The sequence below is a fragment of the Rousettus aegyptiacus genome, unplaced genomic scaffold, assembly GCF_014176215.1.
Source record: "Rousettus aegyptiacus isolate mRouAeg1 unplaced genomic scaffold, mRouAeg1.p scaffold_m13_p_6, whole genome shotgun sequence".
NCBI lineage: Eukaryota > Metazoa > Chordata > Mammalia > Chiroptera > Pteropodidae > Rousettus > Rousettus aegyptiacus.
Genome location: NW_023416309.1, coordinates 37,412,640 through 37,439,198, shown reverse-complemented (window position 1 = coordinate 37,439,198; position 26,559 = coordinate 37,412,640). Strand labels below are relative to the sequence as shown.

At 45.4% G+C, this 26,559-nt stretch overlaps 3 protein-coding genes and 1 pseudogene across 7 annotated transcripts in view; 1 reads left to right on the top strand and 3 right to left on the bottom strand.

The window, feature by feature from the left end:
- MORN4 (MORN repeat containing 4) overlaps positions 1 to 4,289 on the top strand; it is an 11,066-nt gene extending 6,777 nt beyond the window's left edge. The window contains exons 2-5 of the mRNA XM_016164261.2: positions 351 to 443; positions 2,098 to 2,212; positions 2,631 to 2,740; positions 2,999 to 4,289. Coding sequence (XP_016019747.1) covers positions 377 to 443; positions 2,098 to 2,212; positions 2,631 to 2,740; positions 2,999 to 3,147 — 441 coding nt within the window. The 5' untranslated portion in view covers positions 351 to 376 and the 3' untranslated portion in view covers positions 3,148 to 4,289. The remainder of the gene's footprint in view (positions 1 to 350; positions 444 to 2,097; positions 2,213 to 2,630; positions 2,741 to 2,998) is intronic.
- LOC118604744 lies at positions 1,711 to 1,829 on the bottom strand (annotated as a pseudogene).
- HOGA1 (4-hydroxy-2-oxoglutarate aldolase 1) lies at positions 3,234 to 26,559 on the bottom strand. Of its 5 annotated transcripts, none has more exons than XM_036223006.1 (7): positions 26,040 to 26,559; positions 15,705 to 15,845; positions 15,391 to 15,518; positions 14,786 to 14,920; positions 14,439 to 14,535; positions 12,700 to 12,833; positions 3,234 to 3,508 (listed from the first exon to the last, which is right to left on the bottom strand). In XM_036223006.1, the coding sequence occupies exons 1-7, from the start codon at positions 26,248 to 26,250 to the stop codon at positions 3,407 to 3,409; spliced, it is 948 nt and encodes a 315-aa protein (XP_036078899.1). In that variant the 5' UTR covers positions 26,251 to 26,559; the 3' UTR covers positions 3,234 to 3,406. The 5 variants fall into 5 exon arrangements, with proteins under 5 accessions (XP_036078899.1, XP_036078898.1, XP_036078902.1 ...); XM_036223005.1 differs by lacking the exon at positions 3,234 to 3,508 and adding an exon at positions 5,385 to 6,298 and having other exon boundaries at positions 26,040 to 26,554; XM_016164253.2 differs by lacking the exon at positions 3,234 to 3,508 and adding an exon at positions 6,083 to 6,298 and having other exon boundaries at positions 15,705 to 15,833; positions 26,040 to 26,267.
- On the bottom strand, positions 15,852 to 26,033 carry CUNH10orf62 (chromosome unknown C10orf62 homolog). Its single transcript, XM_016164258.2, has one exon. The coding sequence runs from the start codon at positions 22,552 to 22,554 to the stop codon at positions 21,835 to 21,837; it is 720 nt and encodes a 239-aa protein (XP_016019744.1). The 5' UTR covers positions 22,555 to 26,033; the 3' UTR covers positions 15,852 to 21,834.

Sequence of the window (26,559 nt, the reverse complement as noted above, 5' to 3'; positions counted from 1 at the left end):
ATTCGGTACTTAATTATATTATCTCTGGTATTATACAGTGTTTTGATTGTTAGTCTTATCAACTAAATTATAAACGTATTGAGGAAAAAGACTATATTGTACACATTGACTAAGTGTATAGCAGGTATCAAACAAATATTTGTAGATTAAACCTTTAAAGACAAGTGGGAGGATAAGACTGCTTGGACAGAGGTGGTGGTGGTGGTTAAAGAGGTGGGTAGTTTTATTAAATGTATTCAAGATAAAAGACACGGGGGCAGGTAGCATTTAGAATCTATCTGTAGAGTTGTTTTTCAGGCCTTCATCCAGCCATCTTGTGATACTGGTTCTCCTCTGTTTGTGTCCTACAGTTTCCATCCTTCTGTAAGCTGTCACCATGACCCTGACAAAAGGTTCCTTTACCTACTCCAGTGGAGAGGAATATCGTGGCGAGTGGAAGGAGGGTGAGAGGACCCTTGAGGGGTATCCAGTGATGACACTTCATTTGGCCAAAGGACAAATACCTCAGGATATATAAACCAACTTTATGAGTCTTCACGTCTAACTCCAAGATTTAATCTGAATAGTGCCTTTCCTTTATTCAATTTTAGGATTATAAAGGAATTAGAAAATACTATTGTTAATCCAACCTCCAGGAGTAAGTTAAATCTTTCCACTTCTAAATTTAAGGTATATTAACCCTTTTATCTTTTAGTGGTATTTTGGGGAATTTTCTTTCTAAATGCTGATGTACTCAGCAGAGTAAAATGAATTATTTTTAGTACCCATAAATCAGAAGGTACAGAATTCATTACAATGACTTGATTCTAGTGAATCTTTTTTTTTTTTTTTCATTCCAGTGAATCTTAAGAAGTTAAGGAAATTATGGCAGACAGTCAAGAGTAAATGACGGTTCATTACATTTGGAAGTATCTATTCATAGGATTGGTAAAATTCTTCTAAGCCTGAGACTATATAGGAAATAGTTTAATGATGTTCAGTTTGGAAACATCCTGCCACTTAAAAGTCCCGTGGGTCCAGGCCTAGCAAGCCAGGAACTTCCCTAAGGGGACTCGATTCCACAGTTGTACCACTGAAGGGCACTTCATACTGCTTCCAAATATGTGCCTCATTCTTTTAATGGTAGATCCTGCAGCAGCTGAATTCTTGAGCATCAAAAGAAGAAATTGTGTATATGGGATATGACCTTGCCTCTGTACATCCCCAGCCTTTTCTCCTGCCTCCCAAACAGCTGCTGTCCTCTTTAATAGGACGTTTAGAGGAGAGTCTCTATCCACTGCCTCTATTCTGAAGAGCATTATTGCTCCTTCGGCGTCTGGCTGTTTTCCAGTCATTTCTGTGGGTAAACTTAGCCCTATTGATGTGACAGAGCTCAAACCAGTGTTAGTAGTCTGGCTGTTAGGTTTGCACAGTAGCTTCATGACACTAAGTGGTATATTTTTATTTTTCTCAGAATGGCAATGTAGTTGAGGGCTCTCAGGTCAGATTGCATCCTGCGTTTGCATTCTTGCTCTACCAGTTAATCACTCTGGAATCTTAAGTTCTTTAGCTTCTGTTTGTCTTGGTTTCCACATTTGTTAAATGGGAGTCATAATAATACTGTGCCTACCTCATAAGGCTGTCATGAGGATTAAATAAGATGATAAATACAAAGTGCTTAGAAAAGTACCTGGCACATAATAAAGGCACTGTCTGCTATTTTTTTTTTTACACCTACAGCATCTGGTCTTCCTAGGTAGTCTCCCATCCAGGTACTACCCAGGCCTGACCCTGCTTAGCTTCCAAGATCAGATGGGATCAGGCTTGTTCAGAGTGGCATGGCTATAGACTGCTATTTTTAAGTGCTCTCTTATCTTTCATACTTAGAGAGACCTGCTTCAAATCTGATTCGAATGGTTGTGATTTAAGGTGGGAAGGTCCCAGGAGCCAGGTCTTCTTGGTCCTGACTCTCGGTAATAGTTCTCTGCCCTGCTAATGTCATTGTTTCTCTTCTTTCCTTTGTGAGTGAGGTGATGGGAGACAAGTGATGTTAGACAGTGAAAAGGGACCCTGAAGCTGCCCCAGCCCAACCTAACACTTGTCCTTCTCTCTGCCCAGGCCGCAGACATGGTTTTGGTCAACTGATGTTTGCAGATGGCGGCACCTACCTGGGTCATTTCGAGAATGGGCTCTTTAATGGCTTTGGGGTACTGACCTTCTCAGATGGCTCAAGGTAGGTACTGCGTCATTCCTCTCTCAGCCTTAAATTAGGGAGACTCTGATCTACAAACAATAGTGATAAATATGTGGTCAAACCTGAGCTTGTCTCAGGCCCTCTGAAATAGGCAAGGAGTAAGTATTAGTTCTCTTATTGGTTGCTGTATAAATAGATCTGACATTTGAAATGGCAAGACGTGAGTGACATTCCACCCCACTGTTGTTCTGTTATTCCTTTGAGATTAAGGCCTCATATCATACAGACTCTCTGACCCTTCTCTGCTGGTTGGGAGTAGGATGGGTGGGGCTCTGAGATAAGTGGAATAAATTTTGCTCCTTGGCATTAATAAATTACACGTATTGGTAACTGCTTGATTCAGTTAACCCGGACAGCTCACTATGTCCCTAAAGGCTGACATCTTGTGTTTCTGCAGGTATGAGGGGGAGTTTGCCCAGGGCAAGTTTAATGGTGTTGGAGTCTTCATTCGACATGACAACATGACCTTTGAGGGGGAATTTAAAAATGGCAGAGTAGATGGTTTTGGTAAGTTGCAGCCCAACAGGATGCATTACTCAGTTGAGCAAAATATGGATGAAAGTACACCTTGTCAGTCTGAATCCTCTGTGGGTGCCCAGCAATCCACAGTGATGGTGCCCTAGTATCTATTCACTGAACTTACCAACAGAGCGAGTGCTCCTGAGAAGGGCTGAGAGTTTTTCTCTTTCTTGACCTCTACCTGTCAAAGTGATCTGAGTCATTAATGCCATTGTCACTCTTATATTTCCTCTGTCCCCCTTGAAGGTCTGCTGACTTTCCCTGATGGTTCTCATGGAATACCCCGCAATGAAGGTCTGTTTGAGAACAACAAGCTGCTGCGGCGCGAGAAGTGTTCCGCGGTGGTTCAGCGGGCCCAGAGTGCTTCCAAGTCAGCCCGAAGTCTCACTGCCTAATGCGGGCATCGTGCACCAGGTGACAAGTATTGGGTAAAGCAGATGCCTCACTATTCATTCGAGGTAAACAGATGAATCAATGTGAGAGGAGATGAGAATGACCTTGGAGCAGAAGCCTTGTGCTGTGTCTCATCACCTGCCAGTCAGGGTTTCAATCACAGAGAAGTTCCAGGGACTCTGCAGGCCCTGCAACGGTAGCTACCAATTTTGTCTTGCCCTCGTCTCTCTTGTTGGTACTGTCTGCCCCTGCTGCTGCCTTCTACTTCATTTTTTGACAAGTGATGCAGAATCTCTTCATTCTGCCAATGTTTGGGGCAGATGGTCTTAGCTCCAAATTAGGGCCAGTGTGCTTTGTCCTACCCTGGAGATATAAGGAAAAAGATAGGGGTGCTTAGATAGTACAGCAGTCCAGTGAAAGTCAAGGCTAGAGCTTTATTGTATGTTACCTCCTCATTTGCTGCTGGTTGGCATCATAGCTCCAGGCTCCACTTTGTCTGACCAGACTAGTATTTGTGTCTGTTTATTCTCCCTAAAGGATTAAGTAAGAGTGCTATTTTCCCCCTACCTGATTTAAACTATCTTCCTTACCTGAGTTCCAGCAGATAATCCCCATTTGTGCCTCTCTCCTTCCTTAGACGTGGGATAGGATCCCTTTACGGGGTAGTTAAGAAAGAAACTGATGTAAGCAGTCACCTTAAAACTTGTATTTATAACTTAGTCCAGGGAAAAGGGCAGATATCCTTGAGCCACTTCAGGCTCTACCACGGAGTGAACTGTATCCTTAGGGCTGACATAGCTCCTTCCCAGTGGACCAGTAGCTTAGATAGACTTGGACCCATCCTAGGACCACAGTGAACTAAAAGAGCATTTGGTTCACTGTAACTCTTCCACCATGAGCCTTGGCCATCAAGATCTAGGGATCAGATCTTAACTAATAGGATCCCTACATAGTTCATCATGGTCCAGTTACCCTGTGACCCAAACACGTCCAACCCCACCCTCAGTCCCTTATCCTCACACTGAATGTCTCCTCAACAGCAGCATATTGTGGTGGAAATTATAACCATGTGCCTCTATTTATTTTCTGAATCGTACTGTAGAAACAAGTGTTTATGAGGAATAAACAAATCACCAGAACTGCCTATATTTAGTTTTCTTGACTTTCTTGCTCTGCCTTCTCATGAATATTAACCAATTTGCTGTTTCCAAAAATTAGTCACAGATGGGGGCTTGGAACTGACACTGCACACTTTACTACATAATATCATCTAATTTTCAAAACCTCTGCAGGGTAGGAGCATTAAAAAAAAAAATCAGACGAGCTCAGGTTGCCAAAACTAGTAAGTAGCAGAGTTGGGTGGGAGTTGTATTCCGGTCTTCCTGATATCAAAGCATTTTCCACTATACTCCCCTCATCCTGAGTGTCTGGGTGCCCAAGTCCTGAGACCAGTAATTGTCACTCCTGCCAGGTTACCTTAGGTAAGTTGTTCCTGCCTGGTTTTCCTTTCTTTACACATTCCCCTGCCAGGCTAGCCCTTTTACATGCCTGATCTTATACAGCCCTGGGAGAAAGGTGCTATTGCTATTCTCATGTTACAGATGAGGCTCAGGGCTTTTCCAGAATCTTAGGTAAGCCCAGGGACTGAGCACTGTATCACCAGTACACTAGCCTGCCTCCCTAGACCTAACCACCTTTTGCCTCATTGCTAACCCTTATTCTCCTCTGAGTTCATATCCTCTAGAAGTTGCCTGTGAGAAGAGTTCCAGGTGCTAAGTGCCAAGTTTCAGTACCAGCCAGATGCCCAGTTTCAATCAGTTGAAGATTGATACTTTTTATATTACTTTTTATATTCTCTCTAGCCTTTGCCCTAAACAAGAAACCTGTTTACCTTCCTTTTTCATCAGAGTAATGTTTAAAGATTTCATCTTGAGTTTTCTGCCACTTGTCAGATAACACTGAATAAGGTTTAACTTTTTGATTAATTAGCTAAGTGTTTCTAAATAACGTCAATTGAACCTTTTTGCCTCTTACCTGCCCCATTTAAAACTTCAGTAAATATTTTCCTGGGCCACCTCTGATTTAATACCTGTTTGCTCAGTATTGTTAGAGCCTCTCTCAGAGCTGGGAAAAAGTAGACCTTGAGAGCTAAATTTGCCTTTAGGTAGGTTCTTGATATCTGGGTAGGAAACAAGATCTACATAGCAGTGGAGTGTTAATCTATACAAGACCACACTAATTAAACTTATTAAACTTTATTGCAATAACAAAGTAATTGTTTTTAACAATAAAAGCAGAATGCCTATAAGCAAGAAGATGATCCTGTCTCAGGCCAAGCCCCCTTCCCTAATGTTTCAGACCTCGGTTGACTACAGTAGTCTTCTAGAATGTAACATTTATCCACCAGGTGTCATTATTTACCAATTCTGGTTGAGTCTGTGCACTTAATGGTTGAGATCAAAGCTAGAGACAAGAATGTGAGAGGAATCGGAATGGACTTAGGAAAGGGCACTGGCTGGAATGCATCTCAGGGGCCTTTCAAAGACCAGTGACATTTTTCTGATCATTTCCTAACCTACCACATCCCCTGAAAGGAGTTAGAGCTTGGGTTCTTAGTGTAGGCTTGGCTTCCCTCTGCATTGTGCTAGACTCAGGCTCGTATCCTCAGGCCGAAGTAGTTCTCCCTTCCAACACATAGCCTTCTTGTGCCCAGCTGCCCCCCTGCCCTTCCCCTCTGGCTCCTGGCTCATGTGTCTTGGGGGATAGGAAAGCATAGTAGAGGGACAGGCGATTCTCTAGTGACCCAGAGTTTAAGATACAAATCTAAGGTCACAGGGCTGTGAAAATAGATGAGTGTGCATGGTAGTGCCTGCTAAGAGGCACCTGGAGGACCGAAGTGGGAAAAGGAGCCTCAAACCCTCGTCCCCTCATATTGCTCTTCAGGCTGCAGGTGCAAGGCAGGAGCTGAGATGGGCTCAGGCTGGGCACGTCCCCACTTTGCCCTCAGAGCCAGCCATTACTGGTGAAATCCACGCGTAGCGCCTCTTCCTCTGCAGGGCTCAGATCCTGCAAGGGTGCCCGGCAGGGGCCTCCATGGTAGCCGAACCAATCCATGGTTTTCTTCACCCCCGGGATCCCAAAGCGCCGGGTCACCTGAGAATCAGGGCATGTCAGAAGAGACTGAGGAATCCTTGCGCAGGTACACCCGGGACCCAGACATGTGTCACTTTCAGAAAGTTAGGGTTACAGTTCTCCTCCCTGATAAAGTAATTAGGAATCCAGATTGAGAGGCCAGAAGGCAGCCTAGCAGTAGAGAATGCAATGCCAAAACCTCAAATTAAGAAGGCACCTCTTCAGAAGAGAGAAAGAGCAATCAGGGGGACCATTTTATAAACTATATAAATGTCTGACCAGTGTACTGTATACTTGAAACTAACAATAAAAAATTTTTCGAAAAATAGAGTAATTCAAAAAAAAAAAAAAAAAAAGGCAGCACATCCTTTGATTTTAAGAGAAAAATCGACCCCATGGAGAGGAAAGTGGCATTCAGTCCTCATTCTGCGACGGGAGAAGGCAGCAACCCTGTGGGTCAGGGCACTAGGACATCACCAGTTTGCAGCCCAGTTCCTTGGAACCAGATGGGCACAGTAGGCCTGGGAAGTCAGGCACAGCCCAGACCTCTACTGGTCCTACAGCAGGGTCCCCCACCCACCCCATAGCTCCTTCCTGACGCCAACTCAGAGTGCTCTCGGGAAAGCCAATGCATTGTTGTCCAAAGAGGTTTTAATAACCTCTTTGTATAACCTTCTGTCATTAACTTATTAGCTCTGAGCAAGTTCTCTTGCCTAAAAAATGAGGGGGCTGGATAACACAACCTCTAAAGTCTTTTCCACTGTCATGAGGGACATTAAGGCTATTGTCATAATTTAAAAGCATGCATGGAGTTTTACAGAAAATGAAGCATCAAGTTTCTTTGCTTTTAACAGCAACTGGTTATTTTATACCGATCAAAAGCGTTAGATAAATCTTCGACTCCCTAAAAACTAAAAGAGTAATCATTACTTAATAAAGTTTTATTTGGAGAGAAAGTAAAACCTTGGAAGTATAGGCTTCATGAAGGATAAAAATAATTTTTAAAAAAGTTGTAATAAAAATGTTGGGAACCTGATAAATGATTGACTAATAACCGTTCACCACTAGAGGCCAGTAGGCTTTGGCAAGCCTTCTCCCAGGCTTGGCCCCAGCTAGCCATGATGTTCTAATAACCTGGGCAATTCACCCAAAATGAGTAGGGTGGGAAAGACGTAGGGGAGAGCATGGACACAAGAAGTACCTAAGACAAAAGCTTTCTTCCACCATAGTTGCCTGAAGATCTCTGATTTGCCCCTCTTCCAACCCTGAGAAAGGATCTAGTGCTTTGGTGGTGAAGACTGGAAAGTCCTAAATATAGCAGGGGCAGAAGGCTGGCTGGGTGGCTTAAGGCCAGGGAAGGACATTATGTTCAAGCAGGGAAGGAAAATAGGGTGACATCAAGCTGCTCTTGGGGTGGCTGAGCCTACAGCCCAGACAGCAAAAAGATGTCCCAGGAATTCCTGAGTATGTGCCCAGAGCTGGCACAGGAAGGGGCACAGAGTGAAGGGCAAGGCAGGATTGCATGCAGAGAGTTGGATGGCAGAAAGAATCCTCTCTTCCCAAGGGGCAGCCCAAGCTGCTTCACATGTAAAACGAGGTGATAGCAACACCGTGTCACAAGAGAAAAATGTCACTGTGAGACCAGGCCCTAAGAGCCCTGGGATCTACTTCATGTCCTGTCCTGGTGGTATGCAGATTCTGGGACCTTCTGTCTGCACATGGATGGGAGTGGGAGAGCAGAGGTCCCACCCCAGTGGAATGTCCAGTACAGCCTGTGCCAGATGGGGCTCAGCTGAAAGGCCCTCATTTCTACAGTTCTTACTTCCTATTTATAGAGCATCCAATCCCAGGAGAACCTTCATATCCAAGAAGACTCATGCTTGCCTCCTCAGCTGTCATTTTTCTAAATCTGAGTTAATCTGGCCCTTTGAGGTAAAGATGTAAACTGTGAAGGAGATCTGGAGCCTGCCCACCCTTTACTCAAACAAAAAGTATTGCCTAGCTCAGTCTGGGATTATCATCTCTAGTACAAAACCTAAGGAGATCCCAAAAAACTCAGTCATCAAGGTAAATGGTTAATGCAATATTTTTTTTTAAATCAAAACCAATGAAAAAATATTCATAATGAACAAAATGTCAAAGTTTTAAATAAAAACAAGACCCAACAGAGCCATGCCCTGCCATATTGTAGTCTGAGGCAAAGTAAACATGTAAGTAAGGCAAAAAGGCCCCTAGATACATGTTTTGTGTATTTTTTAATGGCTAATTTTTTTTTCTAAAAGATACACAGAAAAATTGTTTTGATAAGTTTGCTTCCATTCAAGCCAGGGAAGTAAAATTATAATAAATTGTTTTTGGTATAGATAAAATATTTAAAACTAATGCTGTGAGTTTTAATATACCTACCTTTAAATTTTTCAATATTTTTTCTCGACTACTTTAATGTTCTTGGGGTGGGGGAGAATCACCATTTAGAAAACTAGTTAGAGCTTCCGCTTTCAAGAAGATGGAATAGATGTACTTTTCCCTATTTCTCCCAATCAGCACAACTAAAAACCCCTAGACACTCCATAAAAACAAATTTAAGAAGAGTCTGAAAGGTAATGAGAAGGAAGACTGACTGGGGACCTCAGGACCCAAGGAACAACACAGTGGCTGGTTGACTGGCTTTGACCTGGAGCAGAAGGAGCCAGCAGCCCTGAAATGCCGATGGACACAGACAATAAGATCTCCAACAAAAGTCTGTCTTCTTTAGCCAGGGATTGAGAAAGTGGTAGCCTAGCAAGATGGAAAACTTTCAGATGATAACCACTCTACTCCAGCCAGCCCCCACTGAAAAAACTGGCCCCACCCTCATCCAGGCCAGGAAGCCTGAATTGGGAGCCAGAACTTATACCCCCAAACTCAGTACTAAAGAGTGTCTCTCCCCATCCAGTAGAGACGGTTTCAGAAGTGGCCTAGTGAGGGGAGTCGCAGCTTTCACACTGCCCACCTTTAAGGAGCCCATCCCCCACAGGCACACTCATGACGTCAGCAGAGGCCACATGGGAGAAGTAAAAAGGCACTTCCACCCTTTCCAGCCGGGATGGCATCAGTAGAGGGCTAATACAGAGCCCCGTTGCAGAGCTGTAATTTATTTTTTAAAACTTCCCCCAAAGGAAATCTTCAGGCCCATATGGTTTCACTGGAGAATTCCAAGAAATGTGTAAAAAAGATTTAATACCAATTCTACACAGTCTCTTCCAGATAATAGAAGAGGAGGGAACATTTCCCAATTGATTTATGAAGCTATTTTTACCCTGATACCAAAATCAGACTAAAGCAGTACGAAAAAAAGAAAAAAAAAAAAAAGAAAAGACAACTACATACCAACATCCTTCATGAATATAGACAGAAAAGTTCTTAATAAAAATGTTACCAAATGGAATCCAGCAATATATAAAAAGAGATATATACAATGACTAAGTGGAATTTAGTCCAGGGATGCAAATCTGGCTCAGTATTCAAAAATTACTAATGTAATCCGCCACATTAATGAGCTAAAAAGGAAAAAAAAAATCATGTGATCATGATAAAGCATAAAAACATTTGACAAAATTTAACACCCAGTCATGATTTTAAACTAGAATAGAGGGGGAACATCCCCAATTTGTTAAAGAGCATTTATAGGAAACTACAGCTAACATTATCCTTAATGGTGAAAGGCTGAATGTTGTCCCTTAAGATCAGGAACAGGGCAAGGATGTCTACTGTCACCACTCTTATTCAACATCGTGCAGGAAGTTCTAGTCAGTGCAATAGGGCAAGAAAGGAACTCAAATACATATAGACCAGAAAGGAAGAAATAAAACTTACCCTGCCTGTAGATGATTTGATTGTCTATGTAGAAAATCCCAAGGAATCTACCAAAACACTCATACAACTAATAAATGAGTTAGTAAAGTCATATGACACAAGATAAACATGAAAAAATCAATTGTGTTTCTATATACTACCAATGAACACATGAATAGTAAAATTGAAAGTATAGTACCATTTATAATCACTCAAAAAATATAAGCCACTTAGGCGTAAATCTCTCAAAACCTGTATAGGACTTGTTTGTCAAAAACTTCAAAATGCTGTCGAAATAAATCAAAGGAGTTCTACATAAATGGAGAGACATACCATATTCAAGGATTTGAAGACAACATAATAAAAATGTCAATTATCCTCAAATTTGTATACAGGTTTAAGACAAATCCTATCAAAATCTCAGCTAGGTATTTGTAGATATATATTATTCTAAAATTTACATGGAAAGGCAAAGGATTAGACTAAAATAATATTGAAAATAAAAAGAACAAAGTGGGAAGAATCAGTCTACCTTATTTTAAGATTTATGATATACCTACAGTAATCAAGTCTGCATGGTATTGCAGAGGGATAGATCAATGAAAAGAATAGAAAATCCAGAAATAGACCTACACGAATACGCCCAACTGATTTTTGACAAAGGTGCAGAAGTAATTCAATGGAGGAAAGATCATCTTTTCAACAAATAGTGCTGGAGCAAGTGGATATATGGGGAAAAAAATCTCAATCTAAGGCTCACAGTTTATACAAAAATTAACTCCAAAAGAGTCACAGACTCATAAAATGCAAAACCATAAAACTTTTGGGAAAAAAATAGGAGAAAATCTTCACAGTCTAATGCTAGGCAAAGTGTTCTTAGACTTGATGTCAAAAGCATAAACAGAAAAAAATTGATAAATTAGAGTTTATCAAAGTTTAAAAACTTTTTCTTGGCAAAAAATATATTAAGAGACTGATAAAACAAGTTACAGACTGGGAGGAAATATTTGCAAACCACATATCTGACAAAGGACTAGTATCTAGAAGATATAATGAACTTCCAAAACTCAACAGTAAAAAAAAAACAACAATCCGATTAGAAAATGGACAAAAGACATAAATCACTGTGAATTTAATCTATCGGCATATATAGATGGTAAATAAATACGTGAAAAGATGTTCAACAGCATTAGCCGTAAGAGATATGCAAATTAAAACCACAATGAAATGATACTGCACACCTATCCGAGTGGCTAAAATAGAAAACGGTCACGATATCAAATGCTGGTGAGGATGCAGAGAAACTGGATCACTCACACATTTACACTGAAGTAAACGTAAAATGGTACAGCCACTCTGGAAAACAGTTTGGCAGTTTTTTAAAAAACAAAACATGCAATCATCGTTCAACCTAGCAGTTGTGTATTTATCTCAGAAAAATGAAAATCTATGGTCACACAAAAACCTATACATAAATGTTCGTAGTAGCTTTTAATAGCCAAAACTGGAAACAACCAGCTGTCTTTCAACAGGTGAATGGTTAAACAAGCTATCGTATGGCTATATCAAGAAACACTACTCATCAGTAAAAAGGAACTGACTAGTGATACATGCAACACCTAGATGAATCTCCAGAAAATTATGCTGAGTGAAAAAAGACAATTTCAAAAGGTTATAGACTATCTGATTTCGTTTGTATAAAAGTCTTGAACTGACAAAATTATAAAAATGGTGAACATATTTGTGGTTGCCATAGGTTAAAGAGGAGGTGGGGGCAAAAGGTGAGTGTGGCTATAAGTGTAACATGAGGGATCTTTGTGGTGATGGAAATAGTCTTTATCTTGACGATATCAATCTCAGAATCCTGATTGTGATATTGTTACCACTGGGGGAAACTGGGTAATGGATACATGGAATCTCTCTGTATTCTTTTTCACAATTTCGTGTGAATCTACAATGATCTCAAAAAGTTTAGTTTAAAACATGTCTATAGGGACACACATTTCCCTTTTTGCCTCAGACTCCAATATGGCTCTGAACAGCACTGTCTGGCACTTGAGAGGCCTTGCATCTTGGCTCTTCTTGACTTGCCCAGAACAGAACTGGGGTACATAGTCTGACTGAAGACAGAACTCTGCTGGGAAATCTGGGTTCTGAATACCTGCAGCCTTCCAACTCTTCCCTTCTCTCAATCATTCGTTTGTTTCAGGACCTGGCCCTTATAAAGCTGGTGTAAAGACCCATGGTCCTCTCCCTCTCTAAGTAAGGTTCCAGGGTTACTTACATCACGGTCACTGTAGCTACCAGTCTCAATGCATATTTCTGGGCCAAAAGGATTATAATTTTAACAAGTTCCCTAAATGAATTCTAATGCACACTTAAGTTTGAGAACCGATGGGGCTCAAACTTGTCTGAAGTCAAGATTTTGTGGGGAGGCACAAGAAGTTCCCACACTGGAATGTTCTCTAAAAGGACTTTCTGAAAGGGAAGAGACTGACTGGGGACCCCTGTGCCCGCCACAGCTCCTGCTCCAAAGAGTACATAGATCACCACCCCCTTGCCCTTTGCTGCCATTGCTGGGAGCTCACCGCGGTGTTTGGCTCAATGAGGCGGTGCTGTAGCTTCTGGGCATCTTCCCATTGCCCTGTGAGGCAGAGTCGCTCCAGTTGGCACACCTGAGCCCCCAGGACATTGGCTAGGGCACACACGCCCCCTACGGCTCCTGCCCCAGAATAAGACGCAGAATGTCAGCCAGAGCCTCTCCTCACAGAGAATTACAGACCCTGGTCTCCAGCACCCCTTCGTTCTGAGGAACTAGGATGTGGATTTCTATGCCATGGTTGGCCACATCAAAGGCATGCTCTGTGAGTCCACAGAGTACAATGAGAAAACCCGCCAGCATATTCCAAGTAGAATCCCTCAGGCTGAGGGGCAGGGAGCAGAGTCTGAAGGCTAATTTAAGAACAGTCCCTTCCTTGCACTCACCCCTACCCCCAAAGTAAAGTCCCAACTGCCACCTTCACACTCCACTAGCCCCCTGACTTATGAGTCCTGGAAGGGGGTGGAGTGGATGGGGAGCCTTTGTTCTGCTGAAATCTTATTCTCCCCAGTAAATGCGGCCTCGGACAGCAGCGGGGGTAGGGTGTGGGAGTGCAAAGTGCTCTGGACACAGTCAGGAAATGGGACGTTTCCTCCCATTAGCTGCGTGAACTCAGACAAGTCATAGACCCTTCTGGTCCTTGTTCTCATCTGGGCAAGGAAAATAGGCTGACTGTGATCTCAGAGGACCCTGCCACTTCTCCCAGCCTGTGAGTGAAATGGTAAGGCTAGTTAGGAGTGTTCCTAAGTGATCTCAAGACTGGAGAGAGAGTAGACAATTTGGAATGACATTTATTGAATACCTACTACGTGCTAAGCACTATGACAGACATGGGGCCGATGCTCTCTAATCCTCATAACATCTCTCTGCTTTCCCAAGTAGAAACTCGGCCCAGAGAGGTTGAATATTTTGCCCAGTGCTACTCAGTGAAAAGACAGCAGAGCTGAAATTCCAGCTCAGATCCATAGGACATCCAGACTGTGTTTTTTCCATCTATCCTACTTTCAAAAACAAGATGTATATGGGTCTCCTGCACTTTAGAGATTGTGACAGGACAAAGGCAGATGTGCAAGGACCTAGACAACAAGCCAAAGTCTGCAAAGACCAGAGAGAACCTACAGTGTGGGAAAAGTAACTCGCATCTGTACTCACTGGGGCTTCAGCTGCAAGAGTTTCCCTTACCTTCCCTGCCCTTCCTGGGATCACATCCAACCTGAACCCAAGGGCCTTGACCACAAACAGACAAGAGCAGTTGGTTTAATGGTGACATTCCCGGACTGGAACAGAATCTGATCAGGCAGCTGAAGATCCCTGGCCCAACCCTGTAGGTCTGACCATTCTGGCCTGGGACCAGGGAGAGTGGAGAATGGACTGCCGACTAGAGGGGAGGGCCCCAAGTCCTCAGAGGATTTACAAAGTGAGGTTAGAGGACCTAAATGCACCACCTAAGTAAGGAGTTCTGGACTTAGAGCAAACTGTAGGCATCCCTACGACAGGCCACGGATTGTACGCAGCCAGACACCCTCCTCTGCCCAGTAAGATCACTCACAAGCACCCAGTGTTCAGACAAACGAGCAGTGTGCTGGACTTCTGAGGTTTTGGAGCAGGTAGGCTAGCAAAGTCCCTCTACATACCCAGCCCTGGACCTCACAGTCTCTTCCAGCAGACCCCAGCTTCCTGGATGTATCTAGGTCACCCATCACAGTATGAGAGCAGCAGGAGGCCTACCCATGGCATAGCTGGCCAACAGGAAGCCAGCTGATCCAGCCAACACCTGGAAATCCTGCCTCTTGGTCTTGTGAACCATCAGCCCGATTCTGGTCACCTGCAACAGCAAACCGGGTATGAGTGGGGCCCAGAGCCTCAGGCTATCCTGGGTGGGGACTGAGCCAGTGCAGGCAAACGAGAGCCCAGACCCCAGAGAGATGCTCCAAAGCAGAGATGAAGCCCTGAGAGCCTACATGACAGAGAGAACCCAAACAGGAGCCCAGGACTGAAGCGGGTCCCAGAGCTGCCCTGAAGTTGGTAGCAAAAGAAAGAGGAAGGTGCCTCAGCCAGGAACTGCTGCCACTCACATCACCACTGCTGTCCTTAATGCCAGCAATATTCGGGTGCTGGGAAAGCGTGACCACAGTGTCTACAGGCAGGTCCAGCCCTGTGTTGGCTGGAACACTGTACAGCACCACGGGAATTGGAGAGAAGTCAGCGACCTGAGGGATACAGAAAAGAGAGAGAACAGCTACCCAGGTCCAAGGAGCCCAGGGCACTGCCCTCCACCACCGAGTCCAGGCCTAGGCTCCCTGGACAGGCCACCTCCTGGACTGGAAGTCACAGCGCTACACGCCCTGCCTGTAAGCAGTAATAGTGGGTAATATTCGGTGAGTGCTTTCTATGTGCCAAGCACAGTCCTAAGTCTTTTATGTTTGGATCAGATTTAGTCCTCACAACAACCCTTTTGAGAGGGGAGGAAATGGCAACACAGCTCGGTCAGGGCAGTCACCCAATGTCACACAGCTGGTACATGGTGACATCTCTCCCCTCCCCAGAGCAGCCGTTTGTGGGAAGTAGGCTCACCACTCCGTTCCCAGCTTCTCCGTCTCCTTTCCCAGGCAAAGTCTCCCCCTCATGCAGCCTTCTCTTGGTTCCAGGCCTCAAACCCATTCCCATCCTTCACACCCACCTTGGTGTAGTGGTGAATGAGGGCAGCGCTGCTCATGCGGCCACGATAGTAGTAAGGGGTCACCACCATGGCGGCATCAGCCCCCACCTGGGCCATGCTCACAGTCATCTCCACCGTGGCTTGAGTAGCTGCAAGAAGAAACAAGGTCTTTCTTACAGGCCATGGAGGGTGAAAGCAGGAGAAAGAATGACTGAGCGAGGACCGTGGGGCAAGCAAGGGATGCAGAAGAGACAGAGCAAGAAGACTAAACCCAGCCTTAGGGCCAGGGAGCCCTACCCCAGCCGCCCCCAGGGCCCAGAGCATTATGGCCTCACATTCACAGCCGGAGCCGGCTATCAGGAGCTTGTTCTTGGGCATGGCCTGGCGCACGCGGCTCACCACCTCCAGACGCTCACTGCTGGTCAGGAAGGGGAACTCGCCGGTGGAGCCCTGGACCACGAAGCCTGCAAGAGAGGCTGTGTTGCAGCCAGCCTGATGACTTAGCATCCTCTCATGAAGCACCAGGACATTGGTGTTATACTCACTCAGGTTCTTACCTCCCTAATACCATAGTTTATCACACATTTCCTTCCCATGTTTGTCCCGATGCAGCCAGAATGTTTTACCCAGTTGCAATGACAGCGTTCATTTTTGTTTGTTTGTTTTAATGAATTGTTTTAGTCACACTCAGGAGAATAAATAATAATATAATCTATGCGAGTGTACCTGGCACCCCTGGCAACCCTCCCCTGGCCATCCTGACTCTTCCTCCTCTTGCCATCCTGACTCAGATATTATTGTTGCCATTTACATCTTTATACCCTTAAGACATGCATGTGGATTCATAAACAAGATATGATATAGTTCTTTTTTTTTTTATGCCTACAGTACCTGGTATTCCTAGGTGTGATATGGTTTTTGTCACTTTGTATTTTATAGAAATGGAATCAAATTTATATACCTTCCTCAGTTTGCCATTTTTACCCAACATGTGTTTTGAGTTTTGTCCGTAGCAGGACATATAGCGTTGATTCATGTATTTTTCATCGCTGTAATAATGTTCTATTGTGAGCTTAGGCCACAATTTCTTTTCTTTCTCTGAGGACATTTAGAATGTTTCTTTATTTTTACCAAACAATGCTGAAGCAAACATTTTATTTAAAGTCTTCTGTGCCCATATCTGTTTCCCTACAGTTTGGATACTGAGGCATGTAATTGCCAAGTCACATGTATGTGCATCTGCATATGCCAAATGTCACCCTGATTAGCCAGTTCACACCCTCTCAGCACATAGAAGAGTCTGTCAGGGTTCATTCATGCCCACATGGGGATTATCAGCATTCATTTTTGCCAATTTTCTGGGTGGAAAGTGACATCTCATTATTTTATTTTGCATTCTCCTGTTTTATCAATCATTGGAATGGTTTCTAAAACTACCAAAGGTGTCAACTCATATTTACGAGAGACTAGCAGAATTACTGCTCTTTAGCTGAATCTGAAGGCATTTCAGATTTGTTTGTAAATCATTTTCCTCTCAGCTGTTTTCATTTAACTTTCTCTTTCCATATCTTTCCTTTTTCCTCTCTACCCCATTCCACTCCAAAGATATTTTTCTTCAGGAGTTGACAAATATAGCATATAATACAACAAGATTATTAACAAATAGAAAGTGGGAAGAAGGAAAGAAAATAAAGCCAGGAATGATTGATTGCAAAACCCCGTCATACAGTGTGAGTGATGGGCCATGAATTTGATTTGGAGCTTCCTGACAGTCAAAGCTAAAAGGGAAACATGGTCAGCCAGCAGATATGTAGAACTGGAGATAAAAGCAGGGCAGCTGCCCTAGAGAAACACAGAGTTTCCTGGCACTAGGACCAAGGGAGATTGTTCCCGTGAGTCATCCTTCAGGGGACACAGTGTGATGTAGAGTCAACTTCATGCCACGAACCTTTTCCACACTGTTCGCGACATCATGAGAATCCCCTGGGTAGATTGCCAGAATAGCTCACTGGGTACTGAGCTCTTTTTTTTTCCTTTCTTTCCAGTTTTTTTGCCTTACTAGCACTGCAGAGAACATCTTGAGGCAAATACCTTTTGGCTTCTGTTGGATTGCCTCCTTGGGAACAATTCCTCCAAGTCAGGCTAGGAGCTGCTGGTAAGAACCTCCTTCTGTCTTGCTACTTATGGCCCCAGTGCTTTCCCAGTGGTTCATCCCCATTCACAAAGCCACCAGTTCCAGAGAGGGCTCCAGTTCAGCCATGACTGGACCAGCACTCTTTGATCTAGAGATCAAAGATTTAGAGGTCAAGCTTTTGCTGCTCCCTCTATTCAAATGCCAAGGACATCTCTCTTCCTAACCCTGCCTGCCACCCCTCCTCAAAGGGGACAGGGTGGGTTCTTGCTCCAGCCACTTCTTCAACCACAATCATTCACCCAAGTCCCCCACCATTCTGGTGGTCGGTTCCTATAGGCCCCACTGGTGAACCTGGCCGAAATAGCAAGACAGCTGGGCCTTGCACTCTGGGGCAGTGAAGCAGGTTCCTGTGTTTAAGGCTTCTAGTGGCCTCTTCCTTGTCTCATTTAAGGGAGCATCTGACTGCGGCCTGACTCCCAAGAGGGAAAAGATGCCAGTGTGGGGAAGGGGGACTGAAGTAGAGTCAGAGAAGATTCAAGGTACCTCTGGATATTGAACCAGTCATATCACACCTCTGAGTCACCATTTCCTTTTCTATGGGATGACAATAAAATCATTTCAATCCTGCCTTATAGAGCTGTCTTAAAGGCACAAAGAAGAAAATGCACAGAAAGCACTTTGAAATCTGTGAATCGATGTGGTCAAGAGCTCCCTCTTTCTCCTTGGCTGTATGTTCAGTTTCAGGCTCGATGTGCCTCTGCTTGTGTAGAGAGAGAACTAGAGAAGAGGAAAAGGCCAAGGTCCTGGATGGGTTGGGAGGGAGGAAAAAGAGTGGTAGAGAAGCACAGAGCAGGGCAGTGGAGCAGTTGGATGCATAGGCTCTGAACTCAGGGGAGCCCCGGTTCAACTTGAAGTGTGGTCCCTCACCAGCTTAACCAAACCTCAGCTTCATCAAATGAAAAATGGGGATAATATAAGTACCTTCCTTAACAAGTTGCTGTGAAGCTGGAATGAAATATTATTTGTAAAGTACTTAGAATAGAATCTGGCACTCAGTAAGTATTAGCTGTGATTATTATGGGGTCAGGAGAAAGTGCTCAAGGCTTAAACCAGGAGGGTGGAAGCTTTTGATTTGAAGAGGATGGTTAGTGTGGGAGGGGAGGCTGTACTCTGACCTCTTAGGCCTCTTCCAGCTGTAAGATAAAAGAGGATCATTTCAAAAGCTACTCCGTCATGGTTACACTGGCTGTTCTGAGGAGCCAGAGAGGCCTGAGAAGGGGAGTGGGCATTTGGGGCTGGGGATGCACAAGCGACCTAGTGACTTATTGTGGCCAAAAGGAATCACAGTCTCTCACTGTTATGTCCCTTGGTCCATCATCATTGTCACCTCTTCTCAGAAGCCTTCCTGAAATGCCTCCATTGGACATCTCTCTTCTGAACTTCTATTACCTCTTCCTTATTCTAGTTGCCAACTCGAAAATGTACAGAGATCCTCAGAACTCTTGAATCTACCCCACACCTGCCTGCGAGATTGGGCAAATTTTCTCAAACTAGCTTCTGCTGTAAAAGGAAAAAATTGGACTAGATGGTTTCCTAGGTCCTCCTGGGCCCTAGGCTTTGAAGTCAATTTTCTGGTTTCTCCTACATTTCGTCTATCTCTCAGTGTGGCCCTTTGGCCAAACTGTCAAGGTCCCCAGACACACTGCTCATGCTGTCTCTCTTCTGCCTGGAACACCTCCCTGGTTGCAGCCCCTCAAGTGCTGCAAGGGCCACAAAGCCTCTCTTCAAATTTCCTCCCCTTTTGCATTCCACAGCGTTTTGTTCTTCCTACATATCACTTATCCTTCTTTGCCTAGAATCATCAAGGTCAGGAATGGTGTCCCCTTCATTTGTGGCCTCCTCTGTGATATCTGAATGTGCTGCCTATTATGGTATGTGTTGACAATTTGTCATGTAAAAGAAAACTTGTCCCAAATTTGGTCTGGAGTAGAACTTTTGTGTGATGTAATTCATAACCTTCCATTGGGAAGAAATGAACATTCCTGACAAAATGCTTAAACAATTTCCTGGTGAGCTTTAATGGAATTAAGCCCTGATCTGGGAAACCAGCCACCCTCCCAGCTGACTCTCAGACAGGAGTCTAGTGGCTATTTACGACTCTTCTTTGTATCTAGTCTAACAATGATTTAACCATTCTCTTTTCTTACCAGGAGTATATACTTGAGTTGGCTGCTTAGAAGCCATTTTTCTTACAGCACAACTGTAATAAAACTTTGACATAAATAAGTTGTCTGAAAACTTCTTGACTTTTAATTTTGAACTACTTTTAAATTTATAGAAAAGTTGCAAATATAGTACAGGGGATTTCCATACATTTGCTTACGCAGCTTCTACCACTGATAATGTTGTACCTAACTATAGCACAATTATCAGAACGAGAAAATTTACCTTGGTACAATACTAACTACAGATTTATTTGGATTTTGCCAGTTTGAAACCTTTTTAAAGTGAAGATTCCAAAGTCATAATTAGCTCATCTTAAATTTTATGTAATAAGCTTTTAATAAGGGATTTAGGTCTTCCAAGAGAATGCGTGCATTTTATGCATTTTAACTATCACTTTTAAAAACCAAACCTCACCCCTTTGCTTTTCGTCTGATTAAGCGGCCTCCAACATTTTCCGGTGTGACTGACCCCAATTAAGACTTTTATTATGAAGTATTTAAAATATACATATATCAGCATTTATGTAAAGTCACTTATTAGTAATATAAAAAATACTCGAATTTTCCCAACAATGCACCATAAAATCAATTGATAACATTTAGGGTGTTTATAGATTTATCCAACCTTTGCAATGATTCCGGGCACCTTCTCCCTGGAATTTGAGGCTCACAGGTTGGGAACCACTGGTAAACTCATAATAGATGCAAATGGTAAGAAATTTCTATGTAAAGGGGACACTGGGGGTTAGATAGTGCCATGTAGCTGACTTCTCCCAAATTCCCCAGGGGAGACAGTAGCATCCCTTTAACTGCCTAACTGGAGGGGGGGGGAGGTCACTTCTTGCCCCATAAATGGCTTCTTGGACCCCAGAAGAGAAAGAAGAGAGAGTCCCAAGCTTGCAGGAGGGTCCAAAAAATGTCAAGCATGAGAGACGTAAACCCATCTGGGGATGGTGATGAGCTTTCACTGGAGTCAGAATAGGGCAGGGGTCCTGGATTTGGGGTTTAAAGTCAGGCAAAGAAGGAGCTCTAACCCCAGTGACATCACTTACCGTCTATACTACCTCAGGCCAATTACATCTCTGAGCCTCGGGTGCCTCATCTGCAACAGGGACAGAACAAAATACCTCCCTTCATGGGGCTGTGCAGTAACACTTAACCCAGAACATGACATATATTAGAACAAATAAACAAAAAGAGGGAGCTGCTGGTAGTACTAGTAGTACTAACTAGTAGTTGCTGGTAGTTACTAGTAGTACTAGCAGCAGGGGCAGCCCCAACTTCAGCAATACTAATATGAACGAGGAGAGAGAATATACAGCACGGTAGCTCTGAAGGTGGGGGAGGGGCACTAAAACAGATCCCTGTGGGCTCCAGGGAGCAAGAAGGCAGAGAGAACTGCATCATGGGATGCCGCATGATGGAGAAGCCATAGGGGTGAGGATGGCACCAAGAAGATAGGGACCTACATCCCACCCCATCTACCAACTCACCTCTAGAAGTCCATCTCATTTCCCTCCCCCAATGTTTGGCTGCTTCCTCCTTCTCTGACAATAGCAGGTTGGTGGGTGTGGAGCCCCCTGGAACTATTCCATCCCCAGAACTTGAGACCAGGGGAAGCCATTTTATGGTTCCTCAAACCAGCCCAGTGAAAAGGCCCCAGGCCAAGGCCTACACAAAGAGGACTGTGGGAGAAGGAACCCCCCTCCCACACCCCTGCCAGCACTGAGGTTGGCCCCAGAGACCCCAGACTCAGATCGAGGGTATACAAGGCTTTATTGGCTTAGTTCCAGGCATGTGGCATCAGCATGGGGCTCTCAGCTGCTCCTGGGGTCTGCTCCGACTGCCGTCTCTTGGTGGGTCTCCAGGGTCCTGCGAGTCTGTCACAGCTGCTTTGCTTCCTCCCAGTTCTCCCTTCATTAGGGGCCATCCTCTGTGGCAGACCCCACTCACAGAGTCAAAGGGGCTCAGGACTTCTGTAGGGGTCTGAGGAAGGAGGATTGGGTGGCAGCATCTCATCCTGGGCCACACAGTTTGTCCCATGGGAGAGAAACAGGCCTGTGATTGTGCCAGCCCTGTTGGGGGAAGGGGCGTCTCCATCCATGGTTAGGTGGCTTTGAAAGGGTGATAGATTTGTTGGCTGCGGTTGGTCAGGCTGTGGCTCTGGTGGTTCATCTGGTGGTTCTGGTGGCTTAGATAACCATGGTGCCCATGACCATGGCCATGCAAGGTGTGCGTGTGGTTCATGCCAGCTACAGTGGTTTCCCGCTGAGTGAAGAAACTGCTTTTCAGCTTCATCTCCACTTCCTCAAGGGCCCTCAGCTCCTCCTGGTTGATGTCACTGGGTTCCAGATGGCCAGAGTTCTGGTAAACCGTGGAACGCTGCAACATGGAGTTAGCCAGTTGCCGTCCCTTGGTATCAATCTCCTTGGCGCAAGCAGCCACAGCGGCCCATGTTGCCTCACTCGTGGACGAAGATTTTCCAGACTCCTTGTGGGTCTCTTTTACCACTGAGGACCCAGACATCTTCTGCTTGCTGGTGAAGGACTCCCGGTGAAGAGTTGTGCCCGCTTCTCCTTGCCTCGTGGTGAAGGTCTCCATGCGAATCGTGGTGCTGGCCTCTCCGCTGCCACTCTCAGGCTGGGGAGCAGCCATACTGCTGGCAGCGGTGGGGGTGCTGCCAGTTTCCAGCTTCTCTTCGGAAAGGCGGCTAAAGTGAGATTTGATCCAGCTCTCATTCTGTGCATTGTGGAATTCTCGTGGCCCGTGCTCATCTTGTGGAGCCTCATGGACTATCTTCCTTCTCCTCCTCTGAAACCACAGCATGAGGCCTCCACCTCCAAGTAAGAGGGCAGTCCCCAGCACCACCTTGCATGATGGTTGCTGGATGAGCTCCAAGAAGGTCTCCAGGACCCTACACCAGGCAGGCAGAGCTAAGAGCACACTGGAAGTGGGGGAGCCTGGATGTTATGTTTCATGCTTGAAAGGGCAGGCTCCCCGAGCGTGTCTGGCAGGCAGGCCTCCCACTGCACCCTCTCTAGGAGGCCCTTCCCGCCTCAGCAATGAACCCCATTGTGAGGAAGGTGGTTGAAGGGCGGGGTGGGGAGAGGCCACCGCATTGCTCATGTCTAGCCTAGCAAGCATCACCTGAGGCCAAGGTTCTGTCTCCCACCCTAACAGCTGTCCTCAAGGTCAATGGGAGGGCAGCTTCCCCAGCTCTTGAGTCCCTTCTCCCTTCTGCTTCTGACCCATTCTGAAACTCAGTCCTTCTTATCTTCCAGTCTTTGGTTTCTCTTCCTTGCCATCTAGTGGCTCCCGTGAGGCAGAGGGTACAGGATCAGGCTGGCCAAGGCTGAGGGGACCCCCTTGGCTGGGCATGCATCCATTCCTGGCCACGTGAGATTGCTGTCTCTCTCCATCCAGGGCCCACACCTGCTGCCAGCTCAACACATTTTATCCCCACTTGTAGCCACCAGCCCCATTTCAGAGCAGGGTCCAGAAGGAAAAGGGGCCTAGCAAGGAGCTTATTCTAGAATAACATGAGGTCATAATTGGAGTGACACAAACAGGACTAAGAAGGCAGTGAGGATAGGACGAGAGACGTCACCTGGTCCCAGATTCCTGGGGCCATTCCAGGGTGGGGGCTGCTACCTCTTGCCTTAGTGATACAACTACAAACCCAGAGTTTGCCATCACCACCCACCTTGCCCCTGGAATGAGCACAGTGCAGGTTGTGAATGGGTGAGCCAGCGGACTGGGTTCTCCCTAGGTGCAGACAGCTGACATCCTGGCCCACAGTCCCAAGTCATACTCAGGGCCTCCAGGCATGTAAACAAGCTTGGGCCACTCTATTTTTTCAACCAGAGGCATCTAACACATTCTTTAAAATAAAGAAATGCCAAAATAGGGTTGTAAAAACTGTGATATTTTAAATAAAATCACAAGAGGCAAACCTAAAGTTCTATAGGGAACATCACCTCCGCAGTCCAGCTGGAGTAGCTCCGTAGTCCAATAATCTCATTTGGAAATAACAATTCAAAGTTCATCTCTGAGGTTGTTTGTGGGAGTGAGTTCAGGCCCAAATGGCCCCTCTGCAGCAACTCCACCTTTCAGTCTCTAGTTACAACTTTCATTTTAAAAGAATATTTTTTGTTCAAATAATCGGTACAAATTAACAGTGAAATAAGATAAAAGAGCAACGCAATTTCAGACAATGCCTGTCAGAACAATCTCTAGCTGGTCGCTGATTCATCAAGGGCAGGTTCCTGCCTCCTCTTTGGAGGTCCTTCAGTTTGTTGCAGGAGGCCCTGGCAATGTGATGTGTGACGGTTCCCTCCTCTGCCCCTGAGTATTGGGCTACAAAGCAGGACCAGGATCATGCAAGAGAAACACAGATTTTAGACCTAGAGCGGCTCACTGCTCCCTTCGTGGGCATTCTGGCTATGTCCTGGGAGAAGTGACAGGACCCTCTGGCTCTATGTTCTCTGTGGCTTGGCCTCATGTTTGAGCTCCTTGGGAGAAATGCATTGAACTCTGGCTCAGTTCCCATCTAAAATGAGGAAACTAGATTAGAGAGTTTCAGTGATTTCTCCAAGGTTACTGTAACTGGCAGAACCAGTTACAGTCTTCTAACTCCAACAGATGCTGGACTCTTTCTAAGTAGCCCACTGCCCCCCAACACGTATGTAGGGGTAAGAGGGAGATGAGGAAGAAGCAGCTCCCTGCACGTGTTGTATGGGAGATGTACTAGTAGGCATGTGTGACCCGTGGCCTACCAAATCCACTGCAGTCCCTGCTCCTGGGTGTCGTCATGCCCTCTGCGAGAGCAGGGAGGGGGTGTCTAAAGAACTTCGAGATCTCTACGGATTCTCTGGGTGGCAGGCAGACTTCAGATACAGGGTCCACCTTCCTGACTCCTGCACTAGGATGTCCTTGAATCTGGAAGGTGAAGCAGAGTCTTCTCACCTCCTTGGAAACTCCTTGGAGATTCGAAGAGTTTCTCACTTCACTTCAAGAGAACCAGACCTCGGTCCAGACTTCCGGGCCCCAATGAGCTGAGCCCCAGCAGAAAATTACTTAGGGTTTGTGTCACTGCTCAATGTGGGTGTCTACAGGGCATTCTTTGTCCTCTAAGGAAGTGTCACAACACCTCAGCACTGGGATATGAATAGGCTCTCAGTCAGGCCAGCTGCCACTGTCCCAAAGCAGTTTTGCTCACAGTGCCAATCGTATTGTCATTCTAATAATTGTTATTATTGGAATCAATACCTTCCCATGTACCACTCTTTATAATTTACAGCATACTTTCACTTGCATTTTCTCCCAACCATCCTAGGAGATGAACATCATTATTCCCTTGTGTCAGATAGGGAGACTGAGGTTTAGAGATGCTTTCTCCCAGCTAGGTCAGTGGCAGAGCTGTTATTTGAGTCAGAGTCCACGTTCTTACCTGCTCCACTCATAACCTCAGTCAGAGCCACTCCTCTCCCTAAGCTCGTGTTGACCAGACTCTTGAAATCATCTGATCTAGCAACTCAGTAATCAGTGCATTGGGGTAAAACCGAACATGACCATGTAGTTCAAATCCCAGCTCAGCCATATCACTTTGGGCAAGTGATCGCATAACTCTGAGTCTCATCTGTGAAATGGGGTTATCGAGAGTACTGCCTCTGGGAACCGCCATAAGTAATGGATCAGTGTGGGGAGGGCAGGATGGGAGGAATTTGTCACGCCTTCTACCTTCATTTATTTGCTTGTGACTGTGTTGTATGTTGAGTGTCACAAATATGGTCTGGTTCCTGACCTCAGAGACGGGGAGACCCATGTGTAAAGAATAAAATGAGTCTGAGGATCCAGAACAGAAATTAATTCTGCCAAGGGAGGTTTCTGCCAGAAGAAAGAATACAGACAAAGCTTTGAGGGAGACGAGCCTGCTGGTCGGGCTGCCACAGGACACCCAGCTGGCCTCACACCTGTAGAGTGCCTGGATGACAAGGACTCCCACAAACCGTTATCTAGTTTGATCCCCACAATCATTCTGGGAGCTAAGAAGGCACTTAAGTAGTTTACGACTGGGGAAACTGAGGCAGGAGAGATTCCATCAAGATCACGAGCCAGCAAGGAGCTTCCCACCTATCTCCTGACTCTAAACCAGTGCCCACGGTTCCCGTCTCATAATAAAATGACTCGGTGGTACCCCACCATCCCTTAGCAGCTTGACAAAGTTTATGTACCATCCTCTCGGTGTCTGGTTGAAGAGACCGGGATTATTCACATTTCCCCTGACCCCCACAGTGGACAGGTCCACTTACCTCGAAAGGGGAAGGTTCCCAGTTTGTGTAGATTCTCCTCCAGTTTCCCATAATCCACCTCTGCGGTGGCAGTAAATGGGGTGGTCACGGGGGCATAGATGCCTGAGATGTCCACCTTTTTCCCTTTCCCTGGAGCCTTTCCCCCTACATTCCTAGACAAGCTCCTGCTCAGCCCCTGCCTTACAGAGGACCAGACTCCGGGGCCCAGCATTGCTCCAGGAAGCCTGAGGCCCAGCTAGTTTCTGCCCCTGAGGGACACTAAGTTTGGATTCCTTTTTACTCCTGTTAATGATCAATGTATTTAGTTAAAAATTTTCTGCCCTGTGACTTGTTGGCCCTGGGGCAGGCTGGACTGGGTGTCCCCAGGGTAAAAGGGTAGGCCTATAGACCCAAGGCAGGGGGGGTCCTCTTTCCCCTGGGGAGTGGCTAAAGAAAGGCCACAACTCAGTGTCCGTCTGGCCAGACAGAACGTGGTTCCTGGGATCCCGACACTAAGGGGTGTCTCCACTGGGGCCTAGGC